The sequence below is a fragment of the Lathyrus oleraceus genome, chromosome 3 (genome assembly GCF_024323335.1).
Source record: "Lathyrus oleraceus cultivar Zhongwan6 chromosome 3, CAAS_Psat_ZW6_1.0, whole genome shotgun sequence".
In the NCBI taxonomy this organism is placed as follows: domain Eukaryota; kingdom Viridiplantae; phylum Streptophyta; class Magnoliopsida; order Fabales; family Fabaceae; genus Lathyrus; species Lathyrus oleraceus.
The window spans coordinates 79,698,601-79,719,798 of record NC_066581.1 but is presented as its reverse complement, the minus strand read 5'-3'; the positions used below and the strand labels follow the sequence as shown (position 1 = coordinate 79,719,798).

Genomic DNA, 21,198 nt, shown 5'->3' with positions numbered 1-21,198 from the left:
CTTCAAATTATACAGTTTTGGGTGTACTGCTTCAATATACAGGTTGTCTAAAATAAATAAAAAAATATAGCGCTTTTTAAAAAAAAAATTTAAATAACCATCCACTTTAGAGGGCGCTTTCCAGTAAAAGCGCCCTCTAAACCCTTAAATGTTTCCACTTTAGAGGGCGCTTTCCAGTAAAAGCGTCCTCTAAACCCTTAAATGTTTCCACTTTAGAGGGCGCTTTCCAGTAAAAGCGCCCTCTAAATCCTTAAAAGTTTCCACTTTAGAGGGCGCTTTCTTTAAAAAGCGCCCTCTAAAGTGGCCCTTAAAGGGCTTAAAGAGCCACTTTAGACAGCGCTTTCACCAGGAAAAAAAGCGCTGTCTTTACCTATGCCAGCGCCAGATTAGAGAGCGCTTTAAAGCGCTGTTATAGGCCAAAATAAGCGCCCTCTTTTCCCTTATTTGGCGTAGTGAATGGAGCGAATGAAATATTCTAGAATTGATTGCAATGAGGTAGAAGTGGTGTTGAAGCATGAAAAATGACACACTTGAATCTTGCTCATGACCTCTTAGAAGGGTTTGTGAAAGTGTATCAAATGAAGAAGGAATGAGAAACGGTCTGACGCGAGTTATTTCAATTAAAACTCGTTTCAGATATGAATCTCCGTAAAATTCAATGAGCGTACTGAGTTTTGAAATAAGGGTTATTACGGAAATGTATCTACAAACATATTTTTGAGAAAAATAAGGTGGTTCGCTCACTAAAACGTTGGAAGTATGTAATATGAGTGCGTCCAAAACTATGGTTGCGTTTGTTACAGCTTTTTTAAAAAAAAATCTATTTTTTTATTAAAAAATCATTTTTAAAATTTTTAAGAGTGTTTGTTTCAGATTTTTAAAAATGATTATGATAAAAAAATGATTTTTTAATTAAAAATGAGAAGCTAATCCAACTAGCTTTTAAATTTTCATTTTGGGATAGATGAGAGAGAAAATGAAAATACCAAACACGAAAGGTTACATCCAAAGCAAAGTTACATAGTTATCCTTAAACTTTTTGAAAATTCCAAAAATACCCTTCGAGGGTTTAGCTTCATTTTGTTCAGAATCGTGAATAGTGATTCTCCTTCCCTCTGCTTCAATGGCAGCGTGAGCAGTGTCGTCTTCTTCTTCTTTGCACCAGGTAAAAATTATCACGAATCTTCTCTTTCTTTAATGTTATTTGGGATTTTCAATTTTTCATTTTTTCATTAGAGGTAGTGATTCCTTTGTTAAATTTGTGATATAAGGTTTTCAACTTATTTTGAATTTGAATTCTGGAACTTGAAGCTATTGTTAATTCAGGTTAGAGCTCTTTGTCATGGTTAATAGTGAAATTCATGGTATGAACAATTTAAATGTGGTAGCATATTGTCATGGGTTGGATGTAGTTGCTTAGAGTTGTTTGTTTGCTAATTGTTCTGTTCTTGAAATACCTCATGAGATTGAACTATTTCCAAATACATTATTAATATGATAGCTTCAAGTGAGTTCAATTTTTGTTGTCCAGTTTGATTTGTTTGTTGTATTGGAGTTGTCATGTATACTTGAGATGAGTATTTATAGGAACCAATTGATCCAATGAGGTTATAAAAGTGTGAGGAATCTTCTAAAACAATGGGTATTTTCTTGCTACCACATTTATACTTGAGATGGGTATTTAAAAGAATGTTAATTTCATGGATAGTTTTGTAGGATAATAGACTCAATATAAGCAAGTATGTTTTAAAAAGTCTTTAGTTCTCCCATCAATTACCCTATCCTGCATGTAGGATAATATACTGCATGTAAAAGTCTTTAGTTCTGTAGTATCCCAAGTTCTATTTCGGAAAACGGATACTTGAATTCATTCAAAATAGCTTTTAAGGATTTACCCTATCCTAGAGTAAAAGTTTTATTTGGCTGCAGAGTTTTTGTATTGTACCTCAAGCAAGTTGGTTTAGCTCTCCCATCAATTATCTTTTGGAAAGATTCTTGTGAGATATTCATAAAGGACCAGTACTTAGATAATGGCCATCTTTCACATGCTAAATGAACTAATGAAAAAGATCTAAAGGAATTCTCATTCAAAATTTGTATTTTTATACTAACTTTATTAACACTTCATGACTTGGAATTTCTCCAATCAAAAGTCAGAATTTTTTTCTTGTGCTTTATTCCTTTCAATCAAATTCGTCAAACATGGGACAAACTATTTATAATTCTTTTCTATCAACATGTGGCTTCAAGGCAAAAGAGAGTGACTTGATAGAATAGAAAGAAAAATCCTAATTACACACTGTTATCAGAAAATCTTGTGTCTGCCACTAGCAAGACTTTACCATATACATTGTTTTCTTTAAAGGCTTTATTTTGTTGAGACAAAGAGGAGGATTTTCCCTACACATTTTTACCACTCTTGTATAAACTTTATTTGTCATTAGATTAGATGCATAAGCTTCATGATTATTGATTTATTTCAACAACAGGAGAAAAAGCATGACAGTGGTTAATACAGTAACATAGAGAGTAAAATAATGAGAACTATCATGCCTAGAACAATTGGAATAATCACAGCCTTTTCCTTAGCACATAACGTTTTTGGTTGCATCATTGTATAGCTTCTTTATTGGAAAAGTTATAGTAGTTATAGTGTGTGGTGCCACTATTGTTGGATAAAGCACATAATTCTTATTTAGAGCATGTATTTGTTGTTACTTATATAGAGTTATATTTTTATATCAACCATGAGGATTAAATAATAGTAGGTTTGTAAATACCATATTACATACACATAAACTCTTATTTGAGTGATAAATATTAATAGCTTTATTTCAAATTTCTATTGTATTAGTGATAAATATTAATATTGTATTTGATGATTAGAATGACATGTAAAAAAGATGTGAAAAGTTTAGAGAAGGATGGAAAAGTTGTTGCAAAATGGGGGGATGACAGTAAAACAGAAAATTTGTTGAAAATTTGCATTGAAGAAATAGAAGTGGGTAATAGGCCAACTACCCACTTCAGTAAAGAAGGGTGGAAGAATATTATTGAAAAATTTCAAAAGAAAACCGGATATGCTTATGATCGCACTCAACTAAAAAATAGATGGGATACATTGAAAAGAGAGTTTTCGTCATTTGTGAAGTTAGTGGATAAGCAAACTGGAGTAGGATGGGATCATGAAAAGAAAACTATCATGGCTGACGATGATTGGTGGGCTGAAAAGAGTAAGGTACGGTTCTGTCGGTGTATACTAGACTAGTATTTAATTAATTGCATGAATTTTTTCATGATATATGTTTTGAATGTTTATTTATTTTTCAGGAGGATCCAGATATCTTGAAATGGAAACATGGAGAACCTAAGTTTATTGAATTGCTAGATAAATGTTTCAAGGGTGCCATAGCTACTGGATTCGCCCTTTACAAACCATATGAAGATCAATTACCATGTGAAGGATCAAAATCTGTTTTTGAAGACGGTCTGAGAATAACACAATTACTGAGGATGAAGGAGATGCAGATAATTTTGATGTTGGCAATGAAGTACAACCCAACCCAACACCAAGTTCTTCCAAAAAGAGAAAGGTTTTAGGGAAAGGAGAGAAAATCGGGGCAACAGAGAAACTTCAACGATCTCTTGATCGTATACTCGATGGGTTTGGGTCAAGCCAACAAGGACTCCCAGAAGATAACATTAGTTATGCTAAATGTTTGAAAATGTTGGATGAAATCCCATCCTTGGTAAAAGGATCACATTTACACTTTAAGGCTGTTAAAATCCTTGCCAATAAAGAAAATAGGACAATATTTTCTTACTTCATGAATACCTCCACTGCTGATATGGCTCTTGATTGCATAGACACTTGTCCCAAAAAAAATATTTGCGTGATCGTTGATAGGATTGCATGCTTCTTAGAAAAAAACCATTAACAGTTTGAACTATTATGTTTTTATTAGCTTGATGTAATATGATATTTGTCATAATTACTTTGTTGTCTTAATACCAAATGGAAATTTCATTATTGACTTGTTAGAATATGTGATTTTGGATTCTTAAATGTCATTCTTGTGTTCTTACTTTCTTGCTTTAAGGATTTAAGGTGTCATGATCTTTAACTATCCAAACATTTATAATTTTACATTTTTGTGTAACAGGATGGGTGACAATTCAAATAAGAGTTTGGGTGAGAGTTCAGATGATAGTTCATATGAGAGTGACAATACTTCTGAAATAGATATTGAAGTCCAACAGGTTAATAGAAGTCAATATCATATTGCAACGGTGATGGCTGCTTTTATGGTTACAAACCATGTTTTGAAATACATTGTCAAAGAAAAGAAAACTATGTCAATTCTCTCCGGCCAACTATGGTTTATAGAGTTGATAATAGGAAATGATAACAGGTTTTTTGAGCAACTTCGAATGAGGAAACAAGTCTTTCAGAATTTGGTATGCGAGTTAACTAATAATTATGGGTTGACACCTGCTAAACACATTGGAGTTGAGGAAAGTGTTGGGATATTCTTATATATGATAGGGCAACCTTCCTCATATAGAAATGCCAAAGAGCGATTTCAACATTCTAGTGAGACCATTCATAAACATTTCAACAAAGTTTTAGAAGCTGTATGCAAGTTGGGGAAAAAAGTCATAAAACATGTTGATCTTGTTGACTCTTCTCAATATATCAGAGATGATAATCGATATTGGCCTTACTTCAAAGACTGTATAGGGGCAATAGATGACACACATATTAAAATACATGTCCCAACAGAGAAACAAAAACCGTTTTTCAATAGGAAAGGACATACAAGTACTAATGTGATGGTTGTGTGTGACTTCAATATGTACTTTACTTTTGCATTGTGTGGATGGGAAAGACCTGTTCATGATGCAAAGATTCTTATGGATACTCTTCGTAAACCCAATTTACGATTTCCTTATCCCATAGAAGGTTAGTTTTTGGTACTTCAAATATTTTATTAGTATAATTAATATTTTTATATTCTTATCTGATATATTTTGTTTATGTATACAGGCAAATACTATCTTGTAGATTCAGGATACCCGTCACTTAAAGGTTTCTTGGCACCATACAAGAATGCAAGGTATCATCTTACGCATTTTAGACTTGCTCCAGGATTCAGATCAAGAAATGAAAATTTTAATTATTATCATTCTAGTTTGAGAAGTGTGATTGAAAAAACTTTTGGCGTGGTAAAAGCAAGATGGAAAGTATTACAAGAAATGCCTAATTTCAAGCTTCAAACTCAAATGGCTATTATTTGGGCTTGTTTTGCACTTCATAGCTTTTTAAGAAGAACAGACTCAAGTGACTTGGATATTCTTGAAAGTTTAGAGAACATCAATGGTTTACAAGACAATGAGCAAGATTTCCATGAAGGAGATGGAAATGGTGTACCTACTCATGGTGAATGGCAAGCTCCAACTCAAGCTGATGTTAGATATATTGAAGAAATAAGAAAAACTATCAGAGACCAATTTCCAAGAAACATGGGGCGACAACGACAATAATTTTATTTTTATGTTTGATGACTTTAGAAAAATTAGAATGAGACTTAAAAAAGATGTAGTTTTATTTTTATGTTTGATGATTATATAAAAAAACTAGAATGAGTCTTTAAGAAGATGTAGTTTTATTTTTATGTGTTTATTTTATATTGCTTTAAAAATATTTCTATGGAGAAACTAGCATTAGAGGTCTTATTCCAAATATATATATATATATATATATATATATATATATATATATATATATATATATATATATATATATATATATATATATTATTTTATTTAAAAGCGTTATTAATTTTTAATCGTAAAGTAACAGAAATATTTTTAAAAATTATATAATAATTATTAGTTCATTATCATGTATAATCATCTATTCATAATATTTAACACTAATTTGTATGTCCTTTTTAATAATTTATATTAAAAAAATTATTTTTATGTTTAAATTGCCAAACAAGAAAAAAAAAATGATTTTTATGAAAGAAAAAAAACACAAATTAACTTCTACTTTTAAAAAAAAATCTCTAAAAATAAATCTCAAATCTTTTTAAAAAAAAATCTATTTTATTTAATCTAAAACAAACGGACCCTATATTTCTGAAATTTTAGAATATTTGTGATTTTTAGGCGTGGTGAATATAGGATGGATAAAGTAATACCCTTTAAAATTAAGTTGTTTACTAAAAAGCCAAAAGCCCATTTGACCATTGTCAATTCATGGTAATTAGGGGTTTCTCAATCCTTATATGCTGAAACTTCTCATGTTTTAGAGGGTAAATTGATAAACTTCCTGATAAGTTGTCAACTAAATTTATACAGCAGTCTGTAACTTAGAAATAATTTATAATAAAGCATACATTTTTTTACAGAAAAGTTAAATAAAATATTTTTTTAAGCTAAACTAAGATGTAGAAATTTGTTCATAAGTTAATTCAGAAACTACTATCATTAAGTAACTTTATTTTTTGAAAATGTCTTTTATAATTGCAGTAATTTTTTTAACTAACTGAATTTAACTAATAGTCTAATACTCTATTTGTCAGCCTAAACTTTGATAACATCACCTTAGTATTTAAAATGGTAATTTTGGCCAAAAGTTTATGTAAACCTAAAAAATCTGGATTGAAGATGCAGGTAAATGAATTTTACATTACACAAATTGTTTTGGAAGAATATCCACAAGTTCCTCCTTCATAGAGAGCAGTTTTTATCAATTCACCCTCTTCTGGTGTCATTAAACATTGACGGGATACATTTAATGCAACCAGCTAAATCATATGCATATTTAATTCCAAACAAATATTACAATGATGGTTGATTTTAGTTACCTAAAAATACTTACTGCCAAACAAATATGCATTCACTGAATGCTTGGGGCTGCATGAGCTGAAGTTATATAGCCACTGCGCTTGGTTTGTGGCATGCAACACCCTTATTGTACTTTTTGAGGTCAGATATTACAATGCGGATATCTGATTTCATTCTGAAGACAAACTAGAAATGCATATTTGACATTAATAGAAGCAAACAACAATGATTTGACAAAGCCATAAATGTCTTGACGCAATACCATTGGATAGTTCATAGCCTACCCATCATCCTCCAGAGGAACCACAAGGTGTGCTTTCTAATCTACAGGATAGTGCATGAGCATGAGTTTGTCTTTTGCATGTTCTCCTTCTTCTTCTTCTTCTTCTTCTCTGCGAAGAAGCCAAGAGAAAAGCACATGAAAAATATAGCAATATATCGCTTCAGTTTGTCAAACATTAAAAATACTTCTCAAAGGCAACTAAATCTAAATCGCTAAATGAATATACTTGCACAAAGGTAACTAAATCTAAATCACTAAATAGATATACTTGCAGTAACGCAAGCGAGACATTAATTATATGATAACTATACAGAATTTTAATATATAATGTATGAGTTATCTTTAAATGATTGTTTTAAATTATAATGGGCTAAATACAAGCTCTTGTTATTATAATGCATGATATCTGTATGTATAATAACAACTTTTTTTCTCTCCTAAATTTGTTGCTGTCACTTAACCTTGGGTGCTTATTGATCTGGCATTGCAATGAGGTGATCTCACAAACTAGTTCAACCAAAAGACCAAGTTTTGATAATAGCTAATAACTAATAAGTTGATTGGTTTGTTACTAAATAAAACAACCTTCAAATCTTGTACCATCTTTTGTGAGTTTTACTCGATATATTTTACAGAGTTATGTTGAAAACTTCAGAGTAGTATTTATGAAATTGTATTTATCTCATGATTCCAATTATTTATTTTGTTCATATAATTAATAGGTTATTCCTGTACCAGAAAACAGGTACTCTGTCGGAGCCATACTACTTCAGCAAAAGCACAGATAAAAAGATTGAACAAACCTGTCTTCTTTTTAGCTATAGGAGGCTGTACTACAACATGCATGGTAATAGCACCAGGGATGTCACCGAAAGTTATTCTGGAATCAGCAAGCGTTTTGGTGTTTTCCAAAACTTTACCAGCGTGTATAAGTTTTACATCATTGACTGACTTTGGTATAACGGTTTTTCCTGTAAACGGAAGATTTCATTAAATGCCAAGGCAAACATGTGATGTGATACAGAATAAAAATGATGATATACCGATATATGTTTTTTATAAAGATATATGTACTATTTATGAGCTATGAAGCACAGACACTCCGAATACGACCCCGACACTAACACAACGATATTGATAATAATTTGAAAAAATAAATAAATTAAAGGTAGTCAGAAGTGTCGGTGTAGGTGTGTGACACGGACACGGACACATACACGCCTTTTTTCATAGGTGTCGGTGCTACATAGTTTATGAGAAAAGGAAAAGGAGTTGTGTCATTTATCTGCAAGAGTAGCAATGCCTTCTTTTATTTTTTGGCTGAACAAGTGAGACAGGACGCACAAGTAGAACTACAGAAGAGCAGTATATGCATTTCTGTAACTAAAAGGATTGATATATGTAATAAGAAAAGAATGGCAAGCTTTTATCTTTGTTTCATGAAAAGTAATAGGACAAGGCATAATGGTTGTTAATGTTATTATCATCCTCAACGATGCAGCAAGAAAATAGCTAGATACATAAGACAATCATTCGCCAATATGTAAGTTTGATATACGTTTTAAACGAGTTCTTTATTGAATACAATAAGAATATAGTGTTTGAAAACAATGATTCAATATAAAAGAAAAACGAATTATCAACTTCCTACATGTATAAATTAATGTGAGAAAAGACTAAACTAGCATTTTTGTGCTCAAAGAACACGCTTGAACTTAAAATCAGCCCTCCGAAAATTTGTAACACCATTTTGATCATTAAGAGTGTCAATGCATTAATTTAAATATAAATCCATAAACACTAATTCACTGAAAAATACAAATACATATATCCCACCAAAACGACTAACCTTGAGGCCACTCAGCAATTAGCTTTTGCTTAAGTGTACCAACTGTTGTAGTAGACACTGGATAAGTATCGTGCGCTATATCCGTTCCATCATATATGCGGAACTTAAGCTCAATACGCTCCTCTCCTTCTGCCATGATAACCTATGTCCCCCACCGATAACCTTGCGAAACTGCAAAACAGTACTTCCTCGGATCAAAGGATACGGTTTCACTTTGCTCACCTGCAAATAAACTCCCATTCACAAAACTCCAATTCATTTCCTCGCAACTCTACACGAATAGCGAAATCAACACTAACCTGTGTAACTCTGAGGGAAATTTCCTTACAACAACAAGCTTGCAAAAATTGAACATCTGAATCGATAGCCGGCGAAGCAATCCAACCAAATGAACACCTCATATGATCCAATTGCTTCTCCAAACAATCGTTACTAAAGACGGCACTGCATCCATATAAACAGATCAGAACTGATTCATTCTCAACAAACTAGCAAAACAGTGAAACGTAAATTACTAAATAGGAACCGATTGTTCGATTTTTCTATGCAATTCTACGATGTTAAGCATAGATTAAACCCTAGAATTGAACGGAAATTGAAAAAGCTAAACGAATAAAGAATAATTGAACTTCAATTGCAATATATACTTATAAACAAAGAAAAGCTTATGCAAAAGTTGAATTGAGCAGAGAAATGAAGAATACGAGTAGAGAGAGATGAGGAATATATGAAACCTTGTCAAGAAGCCATTAATGGAGGATGAGTTAGTTAGTTAGAAGTAGAAGTGTATTTAAGACGGAGAGATCTGAGAGTGGCGTGTGTTTGTTTTCTTCACCGCGTTTTTGTTTTCTCTCTCTAGATATATGTATAGTGTATAGTTGTAGAGAGAGAGAGTGATAGAGAGGAGATCTAACAGTATAAGAAAGAGCGGTTACTGGGTAATAAAAGTCATGAGACGAGACGAGACGCGGAGTGTTTTTATTCTCTGCAATCGGGTCTACAGTAGCTAATGCGTATGAGCTACTTAGATTCTGCCACGTGTGTAATACATAGTTGCATGCGTTATTATTCTTTGCTTGGTTGCTTAAGAAAAGTTGTGGCGGGGTGGCTGTTAAAATTAGAAAGGCATATTCTACATAAATAATTATTCTTTCGGTTTTAAAATGATTATTGTTTAATGTTTTTCACAAAGATTAAGAAATATAATAATATTATTTTAAAATATTATATTTTTATTAAATTAATTTATTAATATGTAATATAAAAATGATAATTGAAAAAGTAATAATTATTTATATATTTTTATCACTTAATCTTATTAATATGTAACATAAAATATTTATTTGGATCTTGTGTATTTATTCTTTGAAATATTATTTTTTTAATTATAAACTTGTACAATATATAAAAGTTATTTAGTGATAAAGTAATCTTATATAAAAATTGTTAACTGAGAAAGTAAAATTTAGCACTAAAATAAGGTTAAGTTAGTAATTTTATTTTTTTATATTTATTTATTTATTTATTATTATTAACCAATATTTTTTTCAATATCTTTTTAAAGACAAATATAATTTCTTTTCTTAATATTTATTTATTATTAGCCAAAATTTTGATAAAATTATCTTTGCCCTAATTTAAAAAAAATAAAGGGTTAACATATTGAAAGAAAATATGATAAAAAAAAAAAAGAGGAGACTATCTAATACCTAAAATCCTGACTCATAAATAAAGAATATAATTTATTTTTTAGGATGTTACTCAAACACAACATGCATATCTTCTAAATATTTTCAAAACTCGGAGCGCAACTCAAATAAATAACATACTTCAATTTTCTCATCAAGTTGAAAATACTTAATCAAAATAGAATAATCAAAATATTAACTCAAAACATATAACACTTAGTCCGATGTTATAGATAAAAGCATATAAACCAACTAAATAGCGACAAGCGAAAAATAAATGAAGAAAAGTTTTAAGACAATCTTCCAACTCACAACAGCATTTACTCCTCTTGAATATTTGTACAACAATGTTCAGAGCAACACAAAACAAACAAGAAAGGGGTGAGAATACAATCAAATATATTAATTGTGTAAAAGAATGTAAAGGTAGGTTAAATCACACAATTATCAACATACACATTCAATTACACAAGAAGACAATAATTCAATTCACATAACATTTATTTATGTAATGTGACTCACAACTCGACTCTATGTGTGTGGTACCAATTTAAACATCAAAGATTTGTTATGATCTCGTCCACTCAACAATGGTTCCTCATTCGAATCGGATCCCTACTTCTGAACTCCGGACAATCACAGGTCCCACATCTGAACTCATGACTCACCTCTTTTAACACATTAACACAATATGATGCATGACATACAAGTAATGCAGCAACAACAATTATGGTTCCACTTCTAACTCTAAACAACATACAATATAGCATCCACAGTAGTCCGCACTTCTGAACTACACAACTCAACAAAACACATACAATTACATTCACAACACCTAATTGTATTTGCAACATACTAGCTCATAAACATAATCATAATTCATCACTTATAATTATGCAATTAATTATAATATTTCACATAATCATACATGCAATTCTCAACAATCATTCATGCATCAGCATTAACATCAACATCAACATCAACATCAACATCACTCCTCATGAGGTATTCATCAATTCAATCGATCGCAACAATTAAAAATTCTTTCATCATTATTAACCATCACATAATATTATACCTTAAGGATAATAATTTATTCATGCCGTTAAATTCATATTTAATCTCTTAGGGAATCACCATGAGATAGTGTTACGCGTTAGCTTTCCAACGTTTCAAACCGTGTCCCAAACGGATTCATGAAACTCAAGTTATGATGAAAATCGTATTGGTATGTTTGGTTCGAGGTAGATGAAGGGGAGGAGATATTTCTAATGAAATATTTTTGTTAAATTTTTAGGAGGGGAGCAGAATTCCTCCAAATCAGACTTTTTACGGCCCTTAAATCGGGGGATTTAGAGCGGAGATGAGGGAATATGAGTTTTGATATTTAATAAATTATTATATTTACTAAAATATTCTCAGTTTTATTTTGGTATTTCAAAATTATTATTTTCTTTGGTGTTCTTGTTTATGGGATTTTTCTCTATTACTTCCATCAACTATTATAATTACTAGCATTCAAACGGACACTCTGCGCTCATTTGTCCGTTTTTTTTAGTGTGCACACGTGTCAAATATAAATGAGTATTTTTTATTTAATTTTAATTTTAATTTACTTCATAAAAGACTCTTATAGGTGTTTCATCAAAGTATTTATCTCAATTTCATATTATTCTTATTGGTCTTAGATGTGCTCATGATCTAATGACGCATACATGTCTTTTTTTAATAGACCTTGGAAAAGTGGAGTGTAATTTCCCCTTGATTATATGATCTAATATTTTAATTTAATACATGTTATAATACATAATAACCTATCATCATATAAACGTTAATTTAAATTAAACATAAATATTTAAGAAAATATGAACAATAAATATAATAAAGGATAAAACATTTAACACAAACTAAAACTAAAATGCCGTCTCTTCATCAATTTTTTATAGGTTTATTCTATCTCAAATAATAATAACCTTTTGACAGCAATCATTTTTAAAGTTTTGAATAGCCTATGTCATTTTTTTTTCTCTAAGACATTTCTTTTTTAATAGGTTTTAATTCAGCCTTCTTTTAGAAAATAAAAAATAAAACATGAGAGAGTTGAAATTAGAAAGCACAATTAAAAAATGTAAATTATTGTAAATTATGAGTAGAATAATTTACATAATATTCTTTAAAGAGATTAATTTAATGTAGAGCTTCGTTACCTTTCTTATTCTGATAACAATTTTTACTAATATTGTATAACATGAATATTTTCTAAAAAATAAAACATACATTTTTAAACTATTAAAGAGTTCTCTGGTATTTCTCTTGAAAAATATGAAAAACAAATATAATAAATGATGCTAACATGTTTTTCTTTGTCTGACCAATAATAATGGTGATTTTAAATATATATACCATTTGGACATAAACAATAATTAACATGATGATTTTGAAAATAAGAACAAAAATAATTGTCACCATTTTTGTTCATAAAAATATAAATTATTACCATCATTTTCATACAAATTCAGAAACCATCGTAAAAAGTATATAAAACCATCATAAAATACACAAACCATTCAAAAATATATAAACCATCATAAAACATAAATAAATCCGCATGATCAAAAAACACCAACACCATCATTATCCGACCAATAATTTTAAATATTTGTATGAAATTCATACACACACAAAAATGGTTTATACTATAATGGTTGAATTAAATAAGGGTCTTGCTAACTTGTGCCCTTATGACACAAGTTAAGGTTATTACTGTTAAAAAGTTTGTGTGGAATAAAACAAAATTTTAAATGTTAAGAAATCAATTGCACGCGCTTCAAAAGAATATTTTTATAAGTATATCATTAACTTGTGCCCTTGAAGCACATGTTAGCATTAGCCATTAAATAAAACAAATTTAATTTAATCTAATAATTATAATTAAATTAATTGCCGACTTTCTTCTTCTGATCACATGATTGCCACCACTGATCGCATCCTCAACTGCTATCAGCACCGTCATTACTGTTCGTATCGTTGTTTGGTCTTTACTGCTATTTTATTTACCGTTGTATCGTAGTATTGTCGATTCATATAGTTGATTTGTCGGATTATCGTTCTCAATCACAAATCAATGCGTTGAAAAAGGAGAGATAGAAAACTTAAATGGTGTTAATTAGAATTTGGTTATGTGATATATGCAGAAAGCAATTATACGACTTGATACAAATTGCTGCTACTGGACAAAAATGATACAAAATTAGAAATTGTTATGTAATTATACGAATTGATTGCGTTAAAAATATCAATTATGGTAACAATTTTTCTATAATGATTATCTATACTAATATATAAAAAGGGAAAATATGAATTTGGTGCAGTTTTTTTTCTTAAATATATTTTTTTTAATTTTATTTTAAATTTTAACTTCTTTTTTCCATAAATGACGGTTATGCAACGGTTTATTATTTTTAAATATTTATAATCTATACTAATATATAAAAGGAAAATATGAATTTGATGTAGCTTTTCTTTTTAAATATATTTTTTTTAATTTTATTTTAAATTTTAACTTTTCTTTTTCATAAATAACGGTTATAAAATGGTTTATTATTTTTATATTATTATTTTTAAATATTTACAAATAAATAAAAATAAAAATATAATATAATTTATATTTTATGGACAAAAAGCGAAAAGACGTGGACACTAGTAACTATTAAGCCATGACCTTGATTAAGAAAAACCACCCGGTAACTTGAAGCAGTTTTTTGTGCAATTATTGGATTTTTAAAAAAAAATTAACAAAAGGTAAATCAAATAATTGTTTATTTATTATAATTAACTAAAAGATAGATGGTATAATAGGAATGAAAAAAACAGCCCAAAATCTTATATCCCTTTATCTATAATTATAGATTTTTCACCTTCAAATTATTATTTTTATTTTTGCATTTAATATAAATTATAATACATTTTTGTTTTTGTTTTCTTTTATAATTTTTTATTTTTATGTTTATTTAAACTAGTTTTTTTCTTTTAATTTTGATATGTATTCTATTATATTTTATTTTATATCAAATTTTAAACCATTCATTTTTTTATTATATTATATTCAAAACTTGTTATAAACATATAGTTTAATTTATGTCGGAGATTTATAATATGAATCAAGTATACTCAATTTTTTTTAACATTATGTGATAAATAATGACCTTTTTAATCACTCAATATTATAAATTTTATTGTCAAATTTTTTTTATGAATTTTCATCTTTAAATATCATATCACTTATATAAAATCATAAAGATAAAAATATAAATTATTAATAAAATCTCTCACTTCGCTTCATGAATAGAATATACTTTTAATTGAAATCTCTTCGTTCCCTTCTCCTCCTCTCTTTTGAATCAAACATATATTTAATTAAAAAAAATCCTAACTCCCATGCTTTTTCCTCCCCTCCAATAAAATTTCTCCTTCCAAGCTTCTAAACCCTCATTTAAGTTATCTTTTTCTTAATATATGGCTACAATTTCCCTCAAAAAGGATCATTGGATGATGATGATGATAATAATAATAATAATAATAATAATAATAATAATATCCTTAACTATAGATAAAAAACATACATGCTTTTGGACTGATATATTTTTATTCCAATAATACTCTTGAAAATGCAACTCACCGAAAAATTCTAACTTTCAAAAGCTATACCTGCCACTTAAACGGTATATACATGTTCTTTGCATTTGCCTTCATCTTTTGACTTTCATTATTTTCTTTTCATATGTATCAGAAAGAATTATATGTTATACGTATAAATAAAGTGTCTTGTGAAGACATGGTTATTAACCATAAATAATAATTGTAATGATTTCATGAGAAAGGATCATCTAATACTAAGAGATTTTCTTCAACGTGGAAGCATGTAAATTATGGTTGAACTATTTAATTTATATATGCATTGAACTATTGATCTCCAGTGAAAGCGATCACAAAGGATGTCATATTTTGTTTGTATTAAAACATCCAATTGTGGCTTTGATTTTAACCGTCTTCATTCGGAAACTTTATATCATGTTTGTTATATTTTTTTTGATTAATATGAATTTATAAATTAGTAAATATAATGATATTTTCTTTTTGTTTAAGGATTGAAATAATTTCTAATACCTTTTTTTGTGTATATCATTTTTTTTAAAACACAGTAGAGAATTATTTTTTATAAGCAAAGAGTAATTTGACATTAAAATATGTATTAGGGGTGCTCACCCTTATACAACAAAGAAAATTAAGAGAAAAGATAAAACACCACCCAACGACAACAACCTAAAAAAAAAGACTAAAGACATCAAAATAAAAACTTCTTCCAACAAATTACGAGATTGTTACACCAATCGTTCTAAAAAATATTTTTCCCTTTTCTATGAAAAGTATAATCTTAAGATAAGTTTATTTTTTAGAATAAAGAAAATTTTATTGATCCAAAGAAACAAAAGAAATACAAGGTGACCCAAAAGGGTCCAACCCTCAAAAAGACAAAAATAAAAAAAAACACTAATTCACCATCAAATTAGCGATATGCCTCCTAATTTTAGGATTACACCAATATATATAGGCTAAAGTGTCTATAACTATACCACTAATAGTTGTATTATTCACAGTTTCCCATAGCTCTTGTTGTTTCTACACAGCTTTAGCCACGACACTTCTAAAAATACACGCTTTCCATCCCTTGCCTTTTCCATTTCGAATAATCCATTTGAGCTCCTCATTCCAACCCTTGGGATCATGACTCGTGTTTGTCCAATCAAGAACTTACTTCTAAATATTCCTCATTTGAGGACAAGAGAAAAATAAATGCTCAGTTGTTTCCACATGCGAGCAGAAATTACACTGGTTGTTACATGCCAAAACGCTCGAGTCTCTCTTTTGTGGCCAACCTCTTACGACAAGCCAACCAAAATACAAAAAGAGCCATATGTCGCGCCAAGTTCGTGTAAAGCAAATGTCTCCATTCCACTTTAGTGAACTCCTCTTTGATGAATGTATAGACCATTCCGGTCTCAAACTTATTTATCATACTATTCCACTCATACATGCTCTAAGTTATCCCCCTTTACTTCAAGATACCTTTGATGATCCAAGATGCATTCTGGTTCACCTTCACACTAAATAAAGACTCACTCTTTAAGTAAAATATATACACCCACTTTATCCATAAACTATATGTCTTGCCACTTAGATTCCACAACAATTTCGCTATGTTTGCTTTGTTCCATTCCTCTAAAGAAATCAAGTTTAGACCATCTTGATATTTAGAAGTGCATACCTGCTTCCAAGAAATAGGTGACTTTTTAGAAATAGTGTCTCCCACAGTCCAAAGAAACGATCTACAGATGGTGTCGATCTTTTGGATCACCTTCTTTGGGAAAGGCAGACACGGCATCCAATAGGTTGACATGGAAATATTTATTTTGTTAATCAGTCGAAGCCTCCCAATATAGCTAATAAGCTTTGTACTCCAATGCTTAATACACATAACAATTCTATCAATAAGGTCCATGTAGTGATGAATAAATAGTTTCTTGCTCGCGAGAAGAACACCAAGGTACTTGAAGGGGAGAGCCCATCAACAAACGATGTGATCTCTTTGATATCAGCTTTCACATTGTCCTTCAACCCTCCAAAATAGGCCTTGCACTTTGCAGGATTAACTTATAAACTTGTAACTCTAGAGAACTCAATCACCTTCTCTATAAGAAGCTCAATAGACTTTATGTCCCCTCTAGCAAACAACAACAAGTCATCTGCAAAACTAATATTAATTATCTTGAGCTTCTCACACATTGCATGGAAGTTAAAGTCATGAACTTTGCACAACTTTTGCATACTTCTATGTAGGTACTCCATCACAACCACAAAGAGTAAATGGGATATAGGTTCCCCCTATCTAAGGCCCCTCTTAGCTTTCATTATCCTTGTATGCTCCCCTCCAATATTAAATCTATAAGACACCGTTTAAACAACCAACATAATCCACCTAGTGAATTTGTTAGGAAAACCAAGCTCCTTAAGAATCTTCTCTAGGGAACGCCAATCAACAGTGTCATAAGCTTTTTGAACATCCAACTGAAGCATACACCTAGGAATCCCACCTTTCCTACTATATCCACGAATCAGCTCATAAGCTATGAGGATATGATCAGGAATATTCTAGCCAGGGACAAAAGCCGATTGGCTTTGATTAATGATGTCTGCCATCACACAACCCATTCTACTAGTCAATATTTTAGGAATAATCTTGTATAGTAATCACTTATACTATCCATCTCACACAAGTTAGTTCTTCTCATCATGGTTTCCAAGTCCTTGTATTCGTTTTCATGAAACATATTGCCACCCATTCTATCCGTAGACACTAACACATTATTAAAATCACCAATCAGGCACCAGGGCTCCTGTTGGGTCTGGTGAATCTGCTTAATGTCCTTCCATAACCTCCTATGATGTTCCAACTTGTTTAGGGCACAAATGGCAGTGGACAAGTGTAAGAAATTTCCATTGAGATCATAAATTCTACAGTGCTAGAAATTTGTCTGACCTCAACCTTGCTATTATCTCACATCATCCAAATTCTACCATTATCATGATTTGAGTAGTTGTCCATATACAAACCCTTTAGATTAAGTTTGTCTCCGATCTTAGCAGCCTTATCCTTCTTTAGTCTTAACCATTTTATTTAGCCCCATCACATTCCATGACACTATCATGGAACCTTATTTTGACATACTATGGGATCATTCAAAATCCCTATAGTCCAAAACCATTCTGATATTGGATTTGAGTTTATGTGCCTTCACTGACTACTCCTTTCCCTTTGTCTCTTCTTCTAGTTGTAACTTTAGTCCATTCCTCATTCTCCATACCCCTTTCTTCCTCAGCAGGCATCTCAGAAGGTTTGTCATCCACTTTTTCATGTTGTAAGGTTTTTTTAGGTCTCCATTCCTTGTTTGTCACAATTGTGACCTACTTTCTGGCATTTCGAGCAATACAAGGGTTTCCATTCATATTCGACAGGTTGTTTCATGCGCTTCCCTTCTACATCTTTGAGGGTTATATCATTCACCGGCTCTTGTGTGATATCAACCTCAACCAATGTGCGAGTATACGCGACTCTAAGCGTATTAGCCTTGCATTCATCCATAACAAGCGGCATACCTAGCGCACTTCCAATCTTAACTTAAACTTCGTGCCCCCGGTGTAATGGCAATTGGGGTAGCTTCACCTATAGAGGTATGGTCCTCAGCATATCCCTTTCATACTAAAAGCAGGCTTTCATTTGTGTAACAACATTGGCATATTATGAATTGTGTATGGCCCTTTCATCAACGCAATATCCTTATCTTGGAATGAGTTGAATCGCAAGATAAAATATCCTTTTTCATTATAGAACATGTCCGTCAGCTTCACAAAATTCTAGTATTTCATCATATACTGCTTGACAACATTCATACTCAAATCATCTTCTAGGGCATACATAATGAGGGAAGACTCCAAGAATTTTACCTCAAATTTTATGTTAGATGCTTCGATCTCAATCTCGACCTCCCCGTTTACCATATTTGGAGCCACAAATTCTATGGTCATACCATTATCGGGGTTTTGATTCTCATTAATGACATTCACCCATAGCTTCTTCTTCTCCTGAGTAGGATCTGTTTGATTGTCGTTATTTCCTCATAGGGTTTCCTTATTTTGTGATTTCCCTTCTTCATATTCATTATGGCTAAACACCTTCTCATTTGTAGAGTCAAGTGGTTCCTCATCTTCAAGTTGTTATTCTTCATCAATTTGCTTGTGTGTTTCTGTGTGATTCATGGGGTTTTCCGATGAAGAGGGCACCTTACGGCGTGGGCTCCCTCGACCTCTCCCCCACATCATCTTAAAAATATTATACAATGTTTTTAGCTAATTGCATCTTACCTCCAAGATAAGGCTTTAATATAATCCAACACGTCCAAATTTATAAGAACATTACCTTTAAAAATGATAGAATTTCTACAAGATCAAATAATAATGAATATTTTATATTTTACTCTCTCCGTCGTATAATAGGTGTTATATTTCCTATTTTTATTTATCTCAAATTATTTGACATTTAAATAACAATGAGGTATTTATTATTTATTTCCATTAACTTATCCTTATTTAGAACTTTTTACTCAAATACCCAACTTTTTCAAAAAAATTATTAAAGTAACTCACTTTTCAAATTATTTCCCAAACTACTCCACTTTAAAAAAAAAATTAAGGCATAGGTGTCAGATCAATTGACACCTATCCTTAATTTTAAAGAGGGGGCGTCAATTGAATTGGCTACAACACATGGTGTTGTTAATCCAATTGGAGCCCAGGTGTATAAAGTGAGAGGAGGCGCCAATTGGTCTGGCGCCTCCGTGTATTATGTAATTTTTTTGTATAAATATATTTGTTGGGTGATGCATTTTTTTATATCTCTTTTCATTATATTGCAAACATGTTTCGTCTTCGTCGCCGCTATAGAAAAATGATTTATTCGAGAGACAAGCCTCCGATGGAGATGATGTTCTGGAACATCTTTCGTTTCAAGCAACTAAAAAGGGAGTTAGTCATTGGTTAGACAGAAACATACCTGAAGGCAAAAAAATTAGAAGTATTGAGAGACTTGATGTTGTACGTGGTTGGGTGCGAGTAAAAAATGATAAGGATGCTAGGGAAGTGATGTTTGGATCAGATGACATCAGTTTGATTATTGTAATCAGTTAGAAATGTTGTTTTTAAATGTTGTGGTTAAGTATTTTTATCTGTTTTTATATTTGTTGTTTGTGTTGTTTATTCAGACTTGTTCGGTTTTAAGTGTGTTTAAGTTGGAGTGATGTTTGTTGTTAACCTTGTTGTAACAAAAAGTTATTAATACATCAAAATTAAAGGTTACAAAAATTGAAAGGGGATATTAAATTATGATCCAGAGGTTGCTCCTAGATTGAGACATTTTTTCTTATTGTGTCCGAATTGACGACATATACTACATAATCTTATCATTTTATCATTTGTATCCATTTCTGTTCTAATACGCGTATTGTTTGCCCGTCCTTTTTTATTTCTTCGCATTTCATCGTTGTGCCAAAATATGCCCCCTTGATATGGAGGCCAGTATTCCTCTATTGTTAGCACTGAGAAGCTTTCGTTATAGACATCCATGACAGTAATGGCCTTGTAAACATCAGATAAATGGTTGTAAGTGTCATGGCGAGTATGTGTGCATGCCGCAATGACATAAGAGCAAGGAATACGGAAGGCCTGAAACTTTCCACAGTTGCACCAACTTTTGTTTAGTCTGGTAGCATAGGATAAATTTGGCCTCCCCTCATTGTGGTCCATTGTTTCCTGTACACTGAAGTTTTGCCTATGACGGTCAAAGATTATATCCGCGTGTGTGCTAGCTTTGAAAGTTTCCCCTTTCATCACTTTCATACAAAATTAACTGA

The 21,198-nt window shown here is 31.0% G+C and overlaps 1 protein-coding gene across 3 annotated transcripts; it reads right to left on the bottom strand.

The window, feature by feature from the left end:
* Positions 1-6,801: 6,801 nt before the first annotated feature.
* LOC127132722 (membrane-anchored ubiquitin-fold protein 3) lies at positions 6,802-9,911 on the bottom strand. 3 transcript variants are annotated; one of them, XM_051061688.1, is made up of 5 exons: positions 9,722-9,911; positions 9,287-9,431; positions 8,988-9,209; positions 7,942-8,109; positions 6,802-7,247 (listed from the first exon to the last, which is right to left on the bottom strand). In XM_051061688.1, exons 3-5 carry the CDS (start codon positions 9,121-9,123, stop codon positions 7,180-7,182), a joined length of 372 nt encoding a protein of 123 aa, XP_050917645.1. In that variant the 5' UTR covers positions 9,124-9,209; positions 9,287-9,431; positions 9,722-9,911; the 3' UTR covers positions 6,802-7,179. The 3 variants fall into 3 exon arrangements, with proteins under 3 accessions (XP_050917645.1, XP_050917646.1, XP_050917647.1); XM_051061689.1 differs by having other exon boundaries at positions 6,802-7,244; XM_051061690.1 differs by having other exon boundaries at positions 6,802-7,241.
* Positions 9,912-21,198: the final 11,287 nt, after the last annotated feature.